General features: G+C 38.7%; 1 protein-coding gene across 13 annotated transcripts in view; it reads left to right on the top strand.

Moving 5' to 3' along the window:
• ABCA16 (ATP binding cassette subfamily A member 16) overlaps nt 1-14,631 on the top strand; it is a 223,369-nt gene that overhangs the window by 73,944 nt on the left and 134,794 nt on the right. For 12 of the 13 annotated variants that reach the window (XM_085017369.1, XM_085017368.1, XM_085017370.1 and 9 more), the window contains 2 exons: nt 7,323-7,440; nt 14,284-14,438. The exons of the other annotated variant lie outside the window; for it this stretch is intronic. In XM_085017369.1, coding sequence (XP_084873495.1) covers nt 7,323-7,440; nt 14,284-14,438 — 273 coding nt within the window. The remainder of the gene's footprint in view (nt 1-7,322; nt 7,441-14,283; nt 14,439-14,631) is intronic. 13 annotated transcript variants of the gene reach the window in all.

Raw genomic sequence — 14,631 nt, 5'->3', positions numbered from 1 at the left:
GACTTCTTGTGTGAGTTGGTCTGGCTCTTAACCTAGCTGTGCAACTGGCAATATGTTTAGTTGAGATGGGTGTCTTTGAAATGGATGCCTCAGAAATCAAAATTTTAATGCTTGAGAAGGATCAAGATTGTAGAGGAGTAAAATGTAGCACTCACCTTCACCTACAAGACATAAAAAAAAATCTACATGTAGAGCGATTCATGTAGAGCATCTACTGAACACTGACAGAAGACCTTTAACCTCCAAAAAGGGCAAGAAACCCTCCACATAACTAGGAGAACAAAGGAAAAGAGAGAGAAGTAGAAAAGGAATCAGGACGGGAGCAACACTCCTGAGAGGGAGCTGTTAAAGAGAAAAGGAACCCACATCCTGGGAAGCCATCTAACTGATGGGGAGATCAGCTGAGACAGAGGGACCTCAAAGTCGCCAAGAAAAGCATAGCCGCTGGGTTGAGAAGGGAAAAGCAGAGTGAGAGCCACACAGACCATCTGCACCACCATCCCCAGACACCACAGCCTGAGATGCTCAGTTAGAGGCTGGACATTGAGACTCAGGCTCCAGAAGTTAGTTCCAGGGAGAGGACTAGGGTTGGCTGTTTGGAGACAACCTGAGGGGCTATGGAGCAGTGCACCATTGACTGGGGCATAAAGTGCAACAGATAAGGGAATCCAGGAGGAGGTCTGGGCCCACAGGAGAAGCAAGGCACCATTGTTGGGGAGGGCGACAGGAGGAGGGGTGGACCTCCATAGGACTATCTTTCCCTGTATACGCACAGACTCTCAGAGGGTTGGGCACCTCCTGCGTAGGCTATGGTTGACAAAGCACCACTTTCTTGTGCTACAGGTGACTGTGAGCCTATTGTGCAGGCTACAGGTGTCCAGGCAACTCTTGTGTGGCAACAGGGCAACGGGGGGCTAAGTGCAATTCGGCACCTCTTGTGTAATCTATAGGCAGCAGGGACAAACCACAGCAGTCATCTCCAGAGGGGATGTGGCCTGCCACCACTTGGAGTCTATGAACAGGCACCACCTGTGACCCAAGTCACCTCAGAGGTTGGCAAAAAAAGAGGGCACTGCGACTGAGTACCACCCATTATGCTCTCACTCCCCTGTGAACACACCCACCCTGCTGCCGCCACTGCCAAATACTCTGGGTGCTTCCTACACATGCCTGCTCACTGTCATGTCCCAGGGCCCTGCAACTAGGAGCAGCATGCACCACCTTCCCATGGGTCCTTTCCACTGTCAAGGGCCCAGCAGCCAGGCACTGGTGACTATCCCAGCCCATGGCCTCCATCTCCATGGAAGCATGCGCAGCACCCTAAAAATAAAAAGTAAGCCCCTGCAAAATACAAAAGGGTGCTCCTGCATATAAATAGCCATCCAAGACTACAGGAGCTGGTTTCCCTAAACTCACAGAATTAAAAAATATATATCAGCAAAAGGAAGCTCAAGAACCATTCCCAGTTAAAAGAACAGTAGAATTCACCTGAAGGAGCAAAAATGAAACAGACCTCTGCAATCTAATAGACATCAAGTTCCAAAAGGAGATAGTGAAAGTACTGAGGGAATTAAGAGCAGATATAAAGAATAATGCAGATTACTTTAGAATGGAACTAGAAAATATAAGGAGGAGCCAAGGAAAATGAGAAAATTTATTTGCAGAGATGCAAGCCAAGTTAAAGGCATTGAAGAGCAGAATGAATAATGCAGTGGAACAAATTAGTGACTTGGAAGATAGAATAATGGAAATCACCCAATTAGGACAGCAGACAGAAAAAATATATAAAAAACATGAAAGCAGTATAAGAGATCCCAGGGATAAGATAAAGCAGGCCAACCTATGCATAACAGGGATTTCAGAAGAAGAAAAAAGGGGATTGGAAATATATTTGAAGATATTGTCTGAAAACTTTCCAAATCTAAAGGAAACATATCAAGATACGGGAAGCCCAGAGGGCCCCAAACAAGTTGAACCCAAACAGGCCTACACCAAGATGTATTATAATAAGAATGGCAAAATTAAGATAAAGAGAAGATTGCAAAGACAGCAAGACAAACACAAAGCATTAATTCAAGGGAACTCCCATAAGGCTATCAGCTGATTTTTCTGCAGAAACACTGCAGGCCAGAAGAGTGGCCAGATACAATTGAAGTTCTAAAAATGAAAAATTTGCAGCTAGAATACTCTACCCAGCAAGAATATCATTTAAAATAAAATAAATAAAGAATTTCTCCAACAAAACAAAAACTGAAAGAGGACAGCAATACTAAACCCATTCTAAAAGAAATACCAAAAGGGGTCCTCTAAATAAAAAAGAAGTGAGAAGAAGTATGATGGAGGAAATCACAGTTGAAAAGTAATCACTTAAATAATCCAGTATACAGATCTAAAAGGAATTTTAAAAAAACCTATTATAAAAGTGATAACAAACTCAAGGAACAGCAAAAGGACAAACATGAAGATGTTAAAAAATAGACTTCAAACTCATAAAATGTGGGAAAGTTAAAAAAAAAAACTTTTTTTTCTAGAATGTTTTTGAGCCTACACGACTATCAAGCTGAAGCAAGCAGATATAGGAAGAGGTTAATATACTTGAAAAACAGGGTAACCACAATCTCAACAAAACAATAAACTTATGGAAACTAAAAAGAAGAGGACACAAGCCTAAAATGAAAGGAAATCATCCAAACAAAAAAAGAAAGGAACAAGGAAAAACATAGAATCAACTAGATAACAAGGTTTAAAAAATGGCAATGAATACGTATTTATCAATAACTACCTTAACTGTCTATGGACTGAATGCTCTAGTTAAAAGACATAGATTGGGAGTTCCCATCGTAGCTCAGTGGTTAATGAATCCGACTAGGAACCATGAGGTTGCAGGTTTGATCCCTGGCCTTGCTCAGTGGGTTAAGGATCTGGTCTTGCTGTGAGCTGTGTGTAGATTGCAGCTGCAGCTCAGATCCCATGTTGCTGTGGCTCTGGTGTAGGCCAGAGGCTACAGCTCTGATTCAGTCCCTAGCCTGGGAACCTCCTTATGCCACAGGTGTGGCCCTAAAAGAGACCAAAAAAAAGATAAAACAAGACCATAAAGAAAGACAAAGAAGGACAATGTTTAATGATAAAAAGATCTGTTCAAGAAGAGGATATTACAATAGCCAACGTATATGTCCCTAATATAAGAGCACTCAGATAAATACAACAAATACTAACAGATATAAAAGGAGAAATTGATGGGACTACAATAATAGTAGGAGACTTTTAACACCCCACTGACATCAATGGACAGATCCTCTAGAGAGAAAATCAGTAAGGCAACAGATCCTAAATGATGAAAAGTTAGACTTCATTGATATTTTCAGGACACTGCATCCCCAAAAAAACAATATGTATTCAAGTGCACATGGAACATTCTCATGGATTGACCACATATTGGAGCACAAAACTAACCTAAACAAATTTAAGAGTATGGAAATTATTTCAGGTATCTTCTCTGATTACAGTGGCATGAAACTATAAATCAACCACAGGGAAAGAAATGAGAAAAAACTGACTACATGGAGACTATAACAACATGCTACTAAAAAACCAATGGGTCAGTGAGGAAATCAAGAAGGAAATTAAAAAAATACCTCAAGACAAATGACATTCGTACACATCTATTCAAAATCTATGGGATGCTGCAAAAGCAGTGCTTAAACTGAAGTTCATAGCAATACAGGCCTTCTTCAAAAGAGAAGAAGAATCTCAAACTGATAACACTGCAACTAAAAGAATTAGAAAAAGAACAAACAAAACCTAAGTTTAGCAGAAATCAGTCATAAAGATCAGAGAGGAAATTGATAAAATAGAGTTTCAAAAAAAATAGAAAAAAAATCAATAAAACCAAGGTCTGGTTCTTTGAAAGGATAAACAAAATTGACAAACCTCTGGCCAGACTCACCAAGAAGAGAGAAAGAACTCAAGTGAGCAAAATAAATGAAAAAAGAGAAACCTCGATACTGCAGAAGTATAAAACAAACAACAACAACAACAACAAAAAAAAAAACCCAGAATACTATGAACAATTCTGTGCCAACAAATTTGACAACCTAAAAAAACATGGACAACTTTCTAGAGACATATGGCCCACCAAAACTTAATCAAGAAGAAACAGATCAATTGAACATGCCAATCATTAGAAATGAAATTGAATAGGTAATAAAAACACTCCCTACAAACAAAACTCCAAGAGAGGCAAATTCTTCCAAACAAACATAGAAAGAACTTATACCCATACTTAATATTTTGCAAATGCTTGAAGGAGAAGGAACATTCCCAAAGATATTCTATGAAGCCACCATCACCCTAGTACTAAACCAGACAAAGAAACTACCAAAAAAGAAAATTATAGACCAATATCTTTGATGAATATAGACACAAAAAATTCTCAACAAAATTTTAGCCCAGTGAATGCAGCAACATATAAAAAAGATCATACATCACGAGCAAGTGGGATTCATCACAGGTTCACAAGGATGGTTCACCTTACACAAAACAATCAATGTCATACACCACATTAACAAAAGTAAAAAACTACCTGATCATCTCAATAGATGCAGAAACAGCATTAGACAAAATCCAACATCCATTCTTGATAAAAACTCTTATCAAAGTGGGCAAGAGGGAACATACCTTAACATAACCAAAGCCATTTATGACAAACCCACAGCAAATGTAATACTCAATGGAGAAAAACTGAAAGCCTTCCCACTAAAATCTGGAACAAGGCAAGGATGCCCACTCTCACCACTTTTATTCAACATACGATTGAAAGTCCAAGCCACAGCAGTCATACAAACAAAAGAAATAAAAGGTATCCAGATTGGAAGAGAAGAGGTAAAATTGTCACTTTACGCAGATGACGTGACATTATATGTAGAAAACCCTAAGAACTCCAGAGAACAGATGCTCGAACTGATCAACAAATTCAGCAAAGTAGCCAGATACAAGACTAACATTCATAAGTCAGTTGAATTTCTGTATATTAACAATGAAGTAATAGAAAAGGAATTTAAAAAACAATCACTTTTAATATCACACCCCCAAAAATTAAATACCTAGGAATAATCCTGACTGAGGAGGTGAAAGACTTATATGTTGAGAACTATAAAGCATTAATCAAGGAAATTAGGATTCAAAGAAATGGAAAGATATTCCATGCTCCTGGATTGGAACAATCAATATTGTTAAAATGGCAATACTACCCAAGGCAATCTACAGATTCAATGAAATCCACATCAAATTACCCATGACATTTTTCACAGAACAAATAAACCAGGGACTATGTGTGACTTCTTCCTAGATGTAACCCAAGCACATAGCACAATGCCTAATACATAGTGGGCCTTCAGTAAATACTTGTTGAATGACTTATGGTCACCCATGGCTTAAATTAATTAATTAGACTTGGTGACTTATTGCATACAATAGTTAATAGAAATGGCAAAAAGTTGGAGTTCCTGTCGTGGCTCAGTGGTTAACGAATCCGACTAGGAACGATGAGGTTGCAGGTTCGATCCCTGGCCTCGCTCAGTGGGTTAAGGAGCCAGCATTGCCGTGAGCTGTGGTGTAAGTTGCAGACATGGCTCAGATCCCACGTTGCTGTGGCTGTAGTGTAGGCCGGCAGCTACAGCTCCAATTAGACCCCTAGCCTGAGAACTTCCATATCCCTCGGGTGTGGCCCTAGAAAAGACCAAAAAAAAAAAAAAAAAAAAAAAAGGCAAAAAGTGTTGAATTATACTCAGGTTTCTGGTTTGTATATTTGTAAATTAGGGGACCATTCACAGATTTAGGGAATACAATTAAAGAGTATATTTTCAGGGTGTGATAATAAGCAGAGTTTTAGGCATATTGAGCTTGAGATATTTCTAAATATTTAAATTTATGTTTCTGGTATGTTTTTGGAGATACAGAGCTATAGCTTTGGGGGAGCGATAGTGACAAACACTTTATTATCAGCATCTATAAAGTGATTGAATTCATGACAGAAAATTAGATTCCCTAGAGCCGTCATTTTCAAGTGGGGATGAGTGTGTCATTCCACTCAAGGAACAACTGACAATAATCTGGAGATATTTTTGGCTGTCACAACCAAGAGAAGGAGAGGTGAGGTGAGGAGTGCTACTGACATTTAGAATGTGGAGACCGGGAAGCTGCTAAACCTCTTACAAAGCACAGGAGAGCCCTCCAAAACAATGAATTATTTAATCCAGAATTCAGTAGTGCTAGTGGTAAGAAGCCCAAGCCTAGGGAGAGTTTGTGAACATACCATCTTAGGTTTTCTCTCGTGAATTTGCCCATATTACTCCCTCTTCTTAATATTTCTCCTACATTCTAAAAGAGAATTCATAAACTGCATCCTCCAAGGCGCCCTTCTCGGTTTGCTTCCTAGTTAGAATTTGCCAATGAGAGAAATTTGCAAACAAACACATAGGCAGATTTTAGGTTCACCTAGATGAGTTATTGGGAACCACAGGCTTTCTCATTTTAGACTGAAATACAGTTAACCCTCAAAACACGTGGGTTTGAACTGCAGGGGTCCACTTCCATATGGATATTTTTCAATAGTAAATACCATAGTACTACACGGTCTGTGGTTGGTTGAATCAGCAGATATGAAAGGCCAAGTATGAATTATGTACAGACTAACCTTCCACGTGGCTCAGGGGCCATCTACAGTAGGAGTTTCCAGGAGACCCTTCAGAAGGATTTTTAAACATGTTTTGTAAAGAACAAAATAAATACTTTAGGCTCCCATAGGCCACATACAGTGTCTGTCACATATTCTATTTTGGTTTTTCTTACCAAGCTTTGACAAGTATAAAAAGCTGTTCTTAGTTCATTGGCCATATTAAAAAGATGGGCGATGTTTCAGTTTGCAGACTCCTGCTTGAGAGTCGCAAGAATTTCTGGACAAGGTTTTTTCTCAGTCACTAAATTTCTGGCTGAAATCAGGACATCTATCTTTCTGGTCATTTATGGCAGATTCTGCAAGCTTCCCTAGCTCTTGCTACAGTTGAGAAAGCTCATAATTATGATAGGATACTCTTCATACATAGAAAGAAAAGTCTCCACTTGCTTAACCAAATATAGATAGACGTACATACCACTGAGACTTCACACAAACTCATTGCACCTACCAGTGCTGTTCCTTGTTCACATCATCTTCTTTATACACTGTGAGTTTGATGACATGTTTCTTCTAGGAATATAGGAGATACGTGTCTTTTATAAGTGGTAGTAACAGATATCAAGTGTTTTTTTTCTTTATTCCACAGAAATTTGGTGACAAGGTAGCAATAAACAACATGTCTTTGAATTTATATAAGGGGCAGATCACTATTCTTCTAGGACAAAATGGGGCAGGAAAAACAACAGTCTTGTCCATTCTCACAGGTATGTATTTGGCTCTGTCCAGAGGAGAAGTCAGGTTCCTTCTAAGACTGTAAACCAGTCAACAACTTGTGTTGAGTATATTGTCATTTCAGTGTCATCATTAATTATTACAGTTTCGATTATTTAAAACCAAGATGTTCATGTGATATAATGAATTCATCCATTTAATCAATTAAAATTATATGCTGGTTATTTTTATAGGATTAGATAATACAGTGGTGATTTCATAGTTGCTACACTCAGTTTTATACTCTGGCAGAGATACGGACAAACTTGAAACATACAACATACCACAAATAAGAAGGGAGGCATAGGGTGCTCTTCACCCAAAAGAATGACACCTAACCTGCTTTGAGCATGAAGAATAGGGAAGTGACCTCAAATATGAGGCAAATAGGAAGTATAAAGTGCTATGAAGGGAAGAAAAGAGGAATATTATATATATAAGCAAAGACGAAGGAAACTTAAAAGCAGGGGACATATGAATAGACCAGAGAAGGAATTTCAATAATAGCAAAAGATGAAGGCAGATAAATAATCAAAAGATCAAATCATGAAAGTTTTGGGGGAAGCCATGCTATAAAGTTTAGAATTTATTCGGAAAGGAAAAGCCATGAAAGAATATTTTCTAAAAGTTTATAATTTAGAAATACGGCATTCACTAGAAATGGATATGGAACAGATGAGGAATACTAGGGACCAGTGTAGCAGTGAATCCCCTGTTGCGTGCGAGGTTAAAGTAAGTCCTAGAGGCTGGAGCAGAGTTGAGCCTCACAGTTAAGATAAAACAGCCTCTCTTTTGATATAAGGGTGATTCAGAACTGAGACAGAAGGGGCACACACTGCTCATACTCTCTGCTGTTTTATGTGTTTAAACTGAGTCCCTCTAAATCTCAGTTAAAACTCCTTCAAAGAATGACTGCCTAACATGCATAACAACATAAGGTTATGAGTCAACTTTTAATTACCTTCATGGTAATGTATGCATGATATATATAGTTGATATGCTTTACATAAGTTATCTTGGAACACTCTTATTTTTTTCTCTTTTATAGGAAGAACATTTATTTACTTATGTACTGTAATTGACTTAAAATATTATTTTAATTAGGTGTACAATCTAGTGATTTGATATTTTATACATTATGAAATGGTCACTCCAGTAAGTCTGGCAATTATCTGTCACTAGACAAACAATATTTTTGACTATATTTTTTATGCATGTATTACATTCCCATGACTTATTTATTTTATAACTGAAAATTTGTACCTATTAAACTCCTTCAACTATTTTGTCCATCCCCCACACTCCCTCCCCTCTGCAAATGAGCAGTTTTTTCCTCTGTATCTATGATTCTCTTTTTGTTCTATTCCGTTCGTTTATTTTGTTTTTTAGATTCCACATGAAAGTGAAATCATATGGTATTGGCCTTTCTCTATGACTTATTTAACTTTAGCTTAATATCCTCTAGATGGACACGTGTTGTCACAAATAGCAAGATTTCTTTTTTTTTATTGTAGTTTGCGTATCAGCTTACTTTTATTGACAGTAATTTTTGTTAAATTCGATTGATTTTTTAACAACCCTTTACATTTTTTATTATAGTTGCTCTACAATGTTGTGTCAATTTCTGCTGAATAGCATAGTTGACCCAGTCATTCATACACACACACACACACACACACACACTTTTTCTCATACTGTCTTCCATCATGTTCTATCCCAAGAGATAAGATTTTATTGTTTCTTACATCTGAGGAATATAATGTGATATATATAATCATATCTTTTTTTAAAAAATTGATTATAATATAGTTGACTTACAAAGTTATATCTCTAAGAACTTATTTCTTCTAGATTAACCAACTTGTTGGCATGTAATTTTTCATAGTACAGTTGACCCTTGAACAACCCTAGAGGTTAATCTGCCTGTAACTTGTAGTCAGTCCTCCATATTCGTGGTTCCTCCACATCCTTGGATTCAGCCAACAAGGGACTGTGTAGTACAATAATATTTACTATTGAAAAATATCTGCATGTAAGTAGACCCACTCAGTTAAAACCCATGTTGTTCAAGGGTCAGCTGTAGTGTCATATGATCTGTGTTTATTTATGTGACATCAGTTATAATGTTTCCTCTTTCATTTCTTTTTTTTTTTTGTCTTTTTTTTTGTCTTTTTTTTTTTTTTTTTTTTTTTTTGTCTTTCGTCTTTTGTCTTTTTTGTCTTTTTGTTGTTGTTGTTGCTATTTCTTGGGCCACTCCCGCGGCACATGGAGGTTCCCAGGCTAGGGGTCGAATCAGAGCTGTAGCCACCGGCCTACGCCAGAGCCACAGCAACGCAGGATCCGAGCCGCGTCTGCAACCTACACCACAGCTCACGGCAACGCCGGATCGTCAACCCACTGAGCAAGGGCAGGGACCGAACCTGCAATCTCATGGTTCCTAGTCGGATTCGTTAACCACTGCGCCACGACGGGAACTCCCTCCTCTTTCATTTCTGATTTTGAGTTTTCTCATTTTTTTTTAGTCTAATTAAAATTTGTCAACTATATTTGTCTTTTCAGAAAAAAAAACAATCTTAACTTTAAATGTTTTTTAATGTTCCTAGTCTCTCTTCAGGTTATTTCTTCTCTAATCTTTATTTCCTTCCACTAACTTTGGGATTTGTTCTTTTTCTAGTTCCTTAAAATGTTTCTTTAGGTTGTTTTTTTTTTTTTCTTTTCTTTCTTTCTTTCTTTTTTAGATCTTTAGTATAAACTTCTCTCTTAGAAGTTCCCGTCATGGTGTAGTGGTTAACGAATCAGACTAGGAACCATGAGGTTGCAGGTTCAATCCCTGGCCTCGCTCAGTGGGTTAAGGATCTGACATTGCCGTGAGCTGTGGTGTAGATCGCAGACGTGGCTCGGATCCCACATTGCTGTGTCTCTAGCATAGGCTGGCCGCCAGAGCTCCAATTCGACCCCTAGCCTGGGAACCTCCATATGCTGCAGGAGTGGCCCTAGAAAAGGGTAAAAGACAAAAAAATATAAAAAAATTAAATAAATAAATAAACTTCCTTCTTAGTATTGCTTTTCCCACACCCCATAGGTTTTGGTATGTTGTGTTTTCACTTTCATGTCTCAGTATTTTCTAATTTCCCTTTTTATTTCTTCTTTGACCTATTAGTTTTCAGAAATGTGATTTAATTTTCACATTTACATATTTTCATATTTTCCTCATCCTGTTGCTTTCTCGTTTCACTCTATTGTGGTTTGAGAAGATACTTAGTATGATTTCAGTCTTACAATTGTTATGCTGTTGCATTGGTCTGTATGTACAAGTACCACACTATCTTAATTACTGTCACTTTGTAACATTGCCTGAAGTCTGGGAGAGTTATGCCTCCTGCTTGTTCTATGTTCCTCAATTTTGCTTTGGCAATTCTGTGTCTTTTATGGTTCCATATAAATTTTTGGATTATTTGATCTAAGTTCTGTGAAAAATATCATGGGTAATTTGATAGGGATTGTATTGAATCTGTAGATGCCTTGGGTAGTATGGCTATTTTATTCTTCCAACCCAAGAGCATGGAATACCTTTCTATTTTTAGAATCCTCTAATTTCCTTGATTATTGTTTTATAGTTCTCAGCGTATAAGTCTTTCACTTTCTTGGTCAGGTTTACTTCTAGGTATTTAATTTTGGGGGGGCATGATTTTAAAAGGGATTGTATTTTTATCTTCCTTTTCTAATATTTTATTGTCAGTATACTGAAATGCAACCAATTTCTGAATGTTAATGCTGTATCTGGCTACTTTTGCTGAATTTGTTGATTTGGTTTGAGCAACTGTTGTGTGGAGTTCTGAGGATTTTCTACATATAGCATCCTGTCATCTGCAAAAGTGACAACTTTACCCCTTCTCTTCCAATTTGGATATCATTTATTTCTTTTGTTTGTCTGATTGCTGTGGCTGGGACTAGGAATACAGGCAGCACTCTTTCTTTTTTTTTTTTTTTTGGCTTTTACAGGACTGCACCCGCAGCATATGGAGGTTCCCAGGCTACAGGTCTAATCAGAGCTACAGCTTCTGGCCTGTGGCACAGCCAGAACAGCAACTTGGGATCTGAGCCGTGTCCACGACCTATGCCACAACTTACGGCAGTGCCAGATCCTTAACCCACTGAGGAGGCCAGGGATCGAACCTGCCACCTCATGGTTCCCAGTCGGATTTGTTTCCACTGCACCATAATGGGAACTCCTAGGCAGTGCTCTTGAAGGCTCTTAAAGAATTCCACCAAGCCAGAGAGGGATGTGGAACAAGAAAATTAAAATGCCAATAACATTGTTACCATGTTTCAATCAGCTTTTTCTTGATTATGTGTTTGGTTGCAGTTGTTGACTGAAAAACTCCACAACCTAAAAGTTGAGAATTATGTTTTATTCATTGGCCTTTGTGAGGACTTAAGCCCGGGGGCACCCTCTCAGATAGCTCAGAGGAATTGCTCCAAAGAGGTAAGGGAGAAGCCAGGATACATAGGAGTTTAAGCAGCAAAAAACGAGCAGTCAGAACATCAACATATTACTGTTAATTAAAGAAAAAGCCGACATCTCACGTTAATGAATTTAGCACTTTTCTTTGTAGTCTGCAGCACTTTTCTAAGAGTCTGGACTCACTGAAATCTTTCCTTTGATATACACGTTAACGCTCTAGAGTTAGCATCCTATTTTTCTCCGTCCTGAATCCCTTCAGGGTGTGCAGTTGGGAGTGGCTGATGGCTTGGTGGCCATAACCTTCTGTGTTTAGAGTAGATGACCTTTTTTGCCTTTGCTTAGTCATAAATTCAACCAATGTTTGGGAGGCATTTCATGGCCATTTTTGTCCCATGGTGCTAGGAAGGCTCATTCCCAGATCAGGCAAAGATTCTGTTGATAGTCCATTCAAGATATTAATTTTTGGATTAGGCCCTGTTGATAATCTGAAATTTTCTGGATCCCTTCCCACCGGAGTGAGCCTGCATGCCTCATCACCACCCAGCCCCCTCTGGTCTATCAGGCTCATTCACCCTGATCTCTGGCCAACCCACTCTCACCAGAGTGAGCCCAAGCCCATGTACCTGATCACCACCGGCCCACCTCCCATCTGGGTGGACTTGTGCACCCCAATTCCACTGTGCCCTCCTCTCACAGCAGCCTGCCCTGAGCCCCAAACACTGCCCAGCCACCTTCTGCCTGGATTGGCTCCTGTGCTTCTCCTGCCTTGGGAGCAGTCTGTGGTTGGGCTTCCCACATGCAGAGATAGAGCTGAAATCACAGCTAAGCCCCAGAGTCCCTTGACTAAGAACAAAGAGCTGAAATCTCTCCTCCTGGCTATGAGAACCTCAGATTTACACCACCACTGCCAGCCTTGTAAATCCAGTGCCTGTGGAATATGCAAACAAGACATGTACTCCCACAGCTAAGACAGCTTTAGGAGCTACGGGTTTTAGACATGTACGGGGATTGGACCAGGCCAGAGTCTGAGCTACCTCCATGACTCCCACAGTGGGCCCAGGTGCATGACTCCTGCAGTCCTGGAACCTGACCTCAGTGGATCTGCACCGGTGGCCTGGTGTAAAACAACACCTGAAAGAAACCACGGCCAATGCCCGGCATTACTACAGTTAAGGTGGGGCTGAGAGCAATGCCAACAACAGGGTACATTGTGAAACCGTATAATGGGTGAACGGTGACTCAACAGAGAACACTCATAGGTGAATAACTCTAGTGAGGAATATTCAGGGGCTCCTTTCCTACTGGGAGTGCTCAAGTGCCACCTACTTCATACCACAGCTCCTACTCCAACAACTAGGGAGTAGACCCTGCCCCTGACAGGGTGGGACAACCACAGAGCAAATAAGAGGTCCCACTCAATACCCATTGCAGGCTCCGAAAGGTCAGTAGATCTTTTCTATTATTTTATTGATCTCTATTTTATTATTTCTGCCACTCATAAATACAGAGAACAGACTGATGAATTGTCAGAGGCAGGGGATGGGGGCTGGGCTGAATGGATGTAGTCCAAAGGTACTAGCGTCCAGTTATAAAAGAAACAATTCATGGGATTGTAACGTACAGCGTGGTGACTCTAGTTAATAATACTATTTTGCAAATTTGAAAATTGCAAAGAGAATAAATCTTAAATGTTCTTATCATTAGAAAACAACTGTGACTGTGTCAGGTGCTGGATGTTAACTAGACTTGTTTTCTTGAACTTTTCACAATATATACAAATGTCAGATCATATTGTACACCCAATACTAATATAATATTATCTCAATGACATCTCAATAAAAAGAATGTATTTTTCAATAAGGTAAATGATTAGTGGGGTTTAAATGGTCTTACAGTTTCTTTTCTACATATTACCAGATAATTCCCCACAAAACTTGGACTAGTTATTGATACTTAAATTTCTCGACAAAATTATATATTCCATAATTTTATGTTTTTTATAGCACCACGCACAGTAGGGTTCACAAATATGGTAACTATATATGGTTCACAAATATAGTAACTAGCTGATTGCAATGCAAATAATTGAAATACAGCAAATTATTTAAATGTTTTTACTACTAATATAATCCATTCCCATTGTAGAAAATGAATATATATAGCAAAAAAGAAAAGAAAAAGAAAATTAAGATAGCTAGTCTCACTACCTAGGTGTAACTGTTAATATTATCCTGTAACTATTCTTCTGCAGGAGGTAGTACTAATTCTTTGGAATAATTCACAAACAGACTGGATTTGAGTTGCTAACTTGCACCTTTTTATGTTCTCTTATCAAAGTTCAGCTTCTGTCTTGTCTTTGGCATATTTGTAGGTTGTTACCGTCCTACCAGAGGAGAGGTCTGTATTTATGGATATGACATCTCAAAAAACATAAGGGAAATTCGAGAAAATATGGGCTTCTGCCCACAGCATGACTTGTTGTTTAATGACTTGACACTCTCAGAACACATTTTTTTCTACTCTGTGGTGAGTGAAGTTTTTTAGATGGAAATTATGTAGATTGAAAAAATAAAAATCTTTAATAAAATTATATAGTAAATGTAACTTTTTTCCTTCTTTTTTATCTATGAATTTTAACTCATTTAACCAACAGCACAATTGGGATGCTGAGCAGTTTCACTACCCCAAAGCACTCTCTCTTGCTGTTGCTCTATAGTCA

Source organism: Sus scrofa, chromosome 3 (assembly GCF_054392235.1).
Source record: "Sus scrofa isolate SSC_HxYL_T2T_F1_AM1 chromosome 3, Sscrofa_HxYL_maternal_Yorkshire_Landrace_v2.0, whole genome shotgun sequence".
Classification (NCBI taxonomy): Eukaryota; Metazoa; Chordata; class Mammalia; order Artiodactyla; family Suidae; genus Sus; species Sus scrofa.
This window is presented reverse-complemented; position numbering and strand designations above follow the sequence as displayed.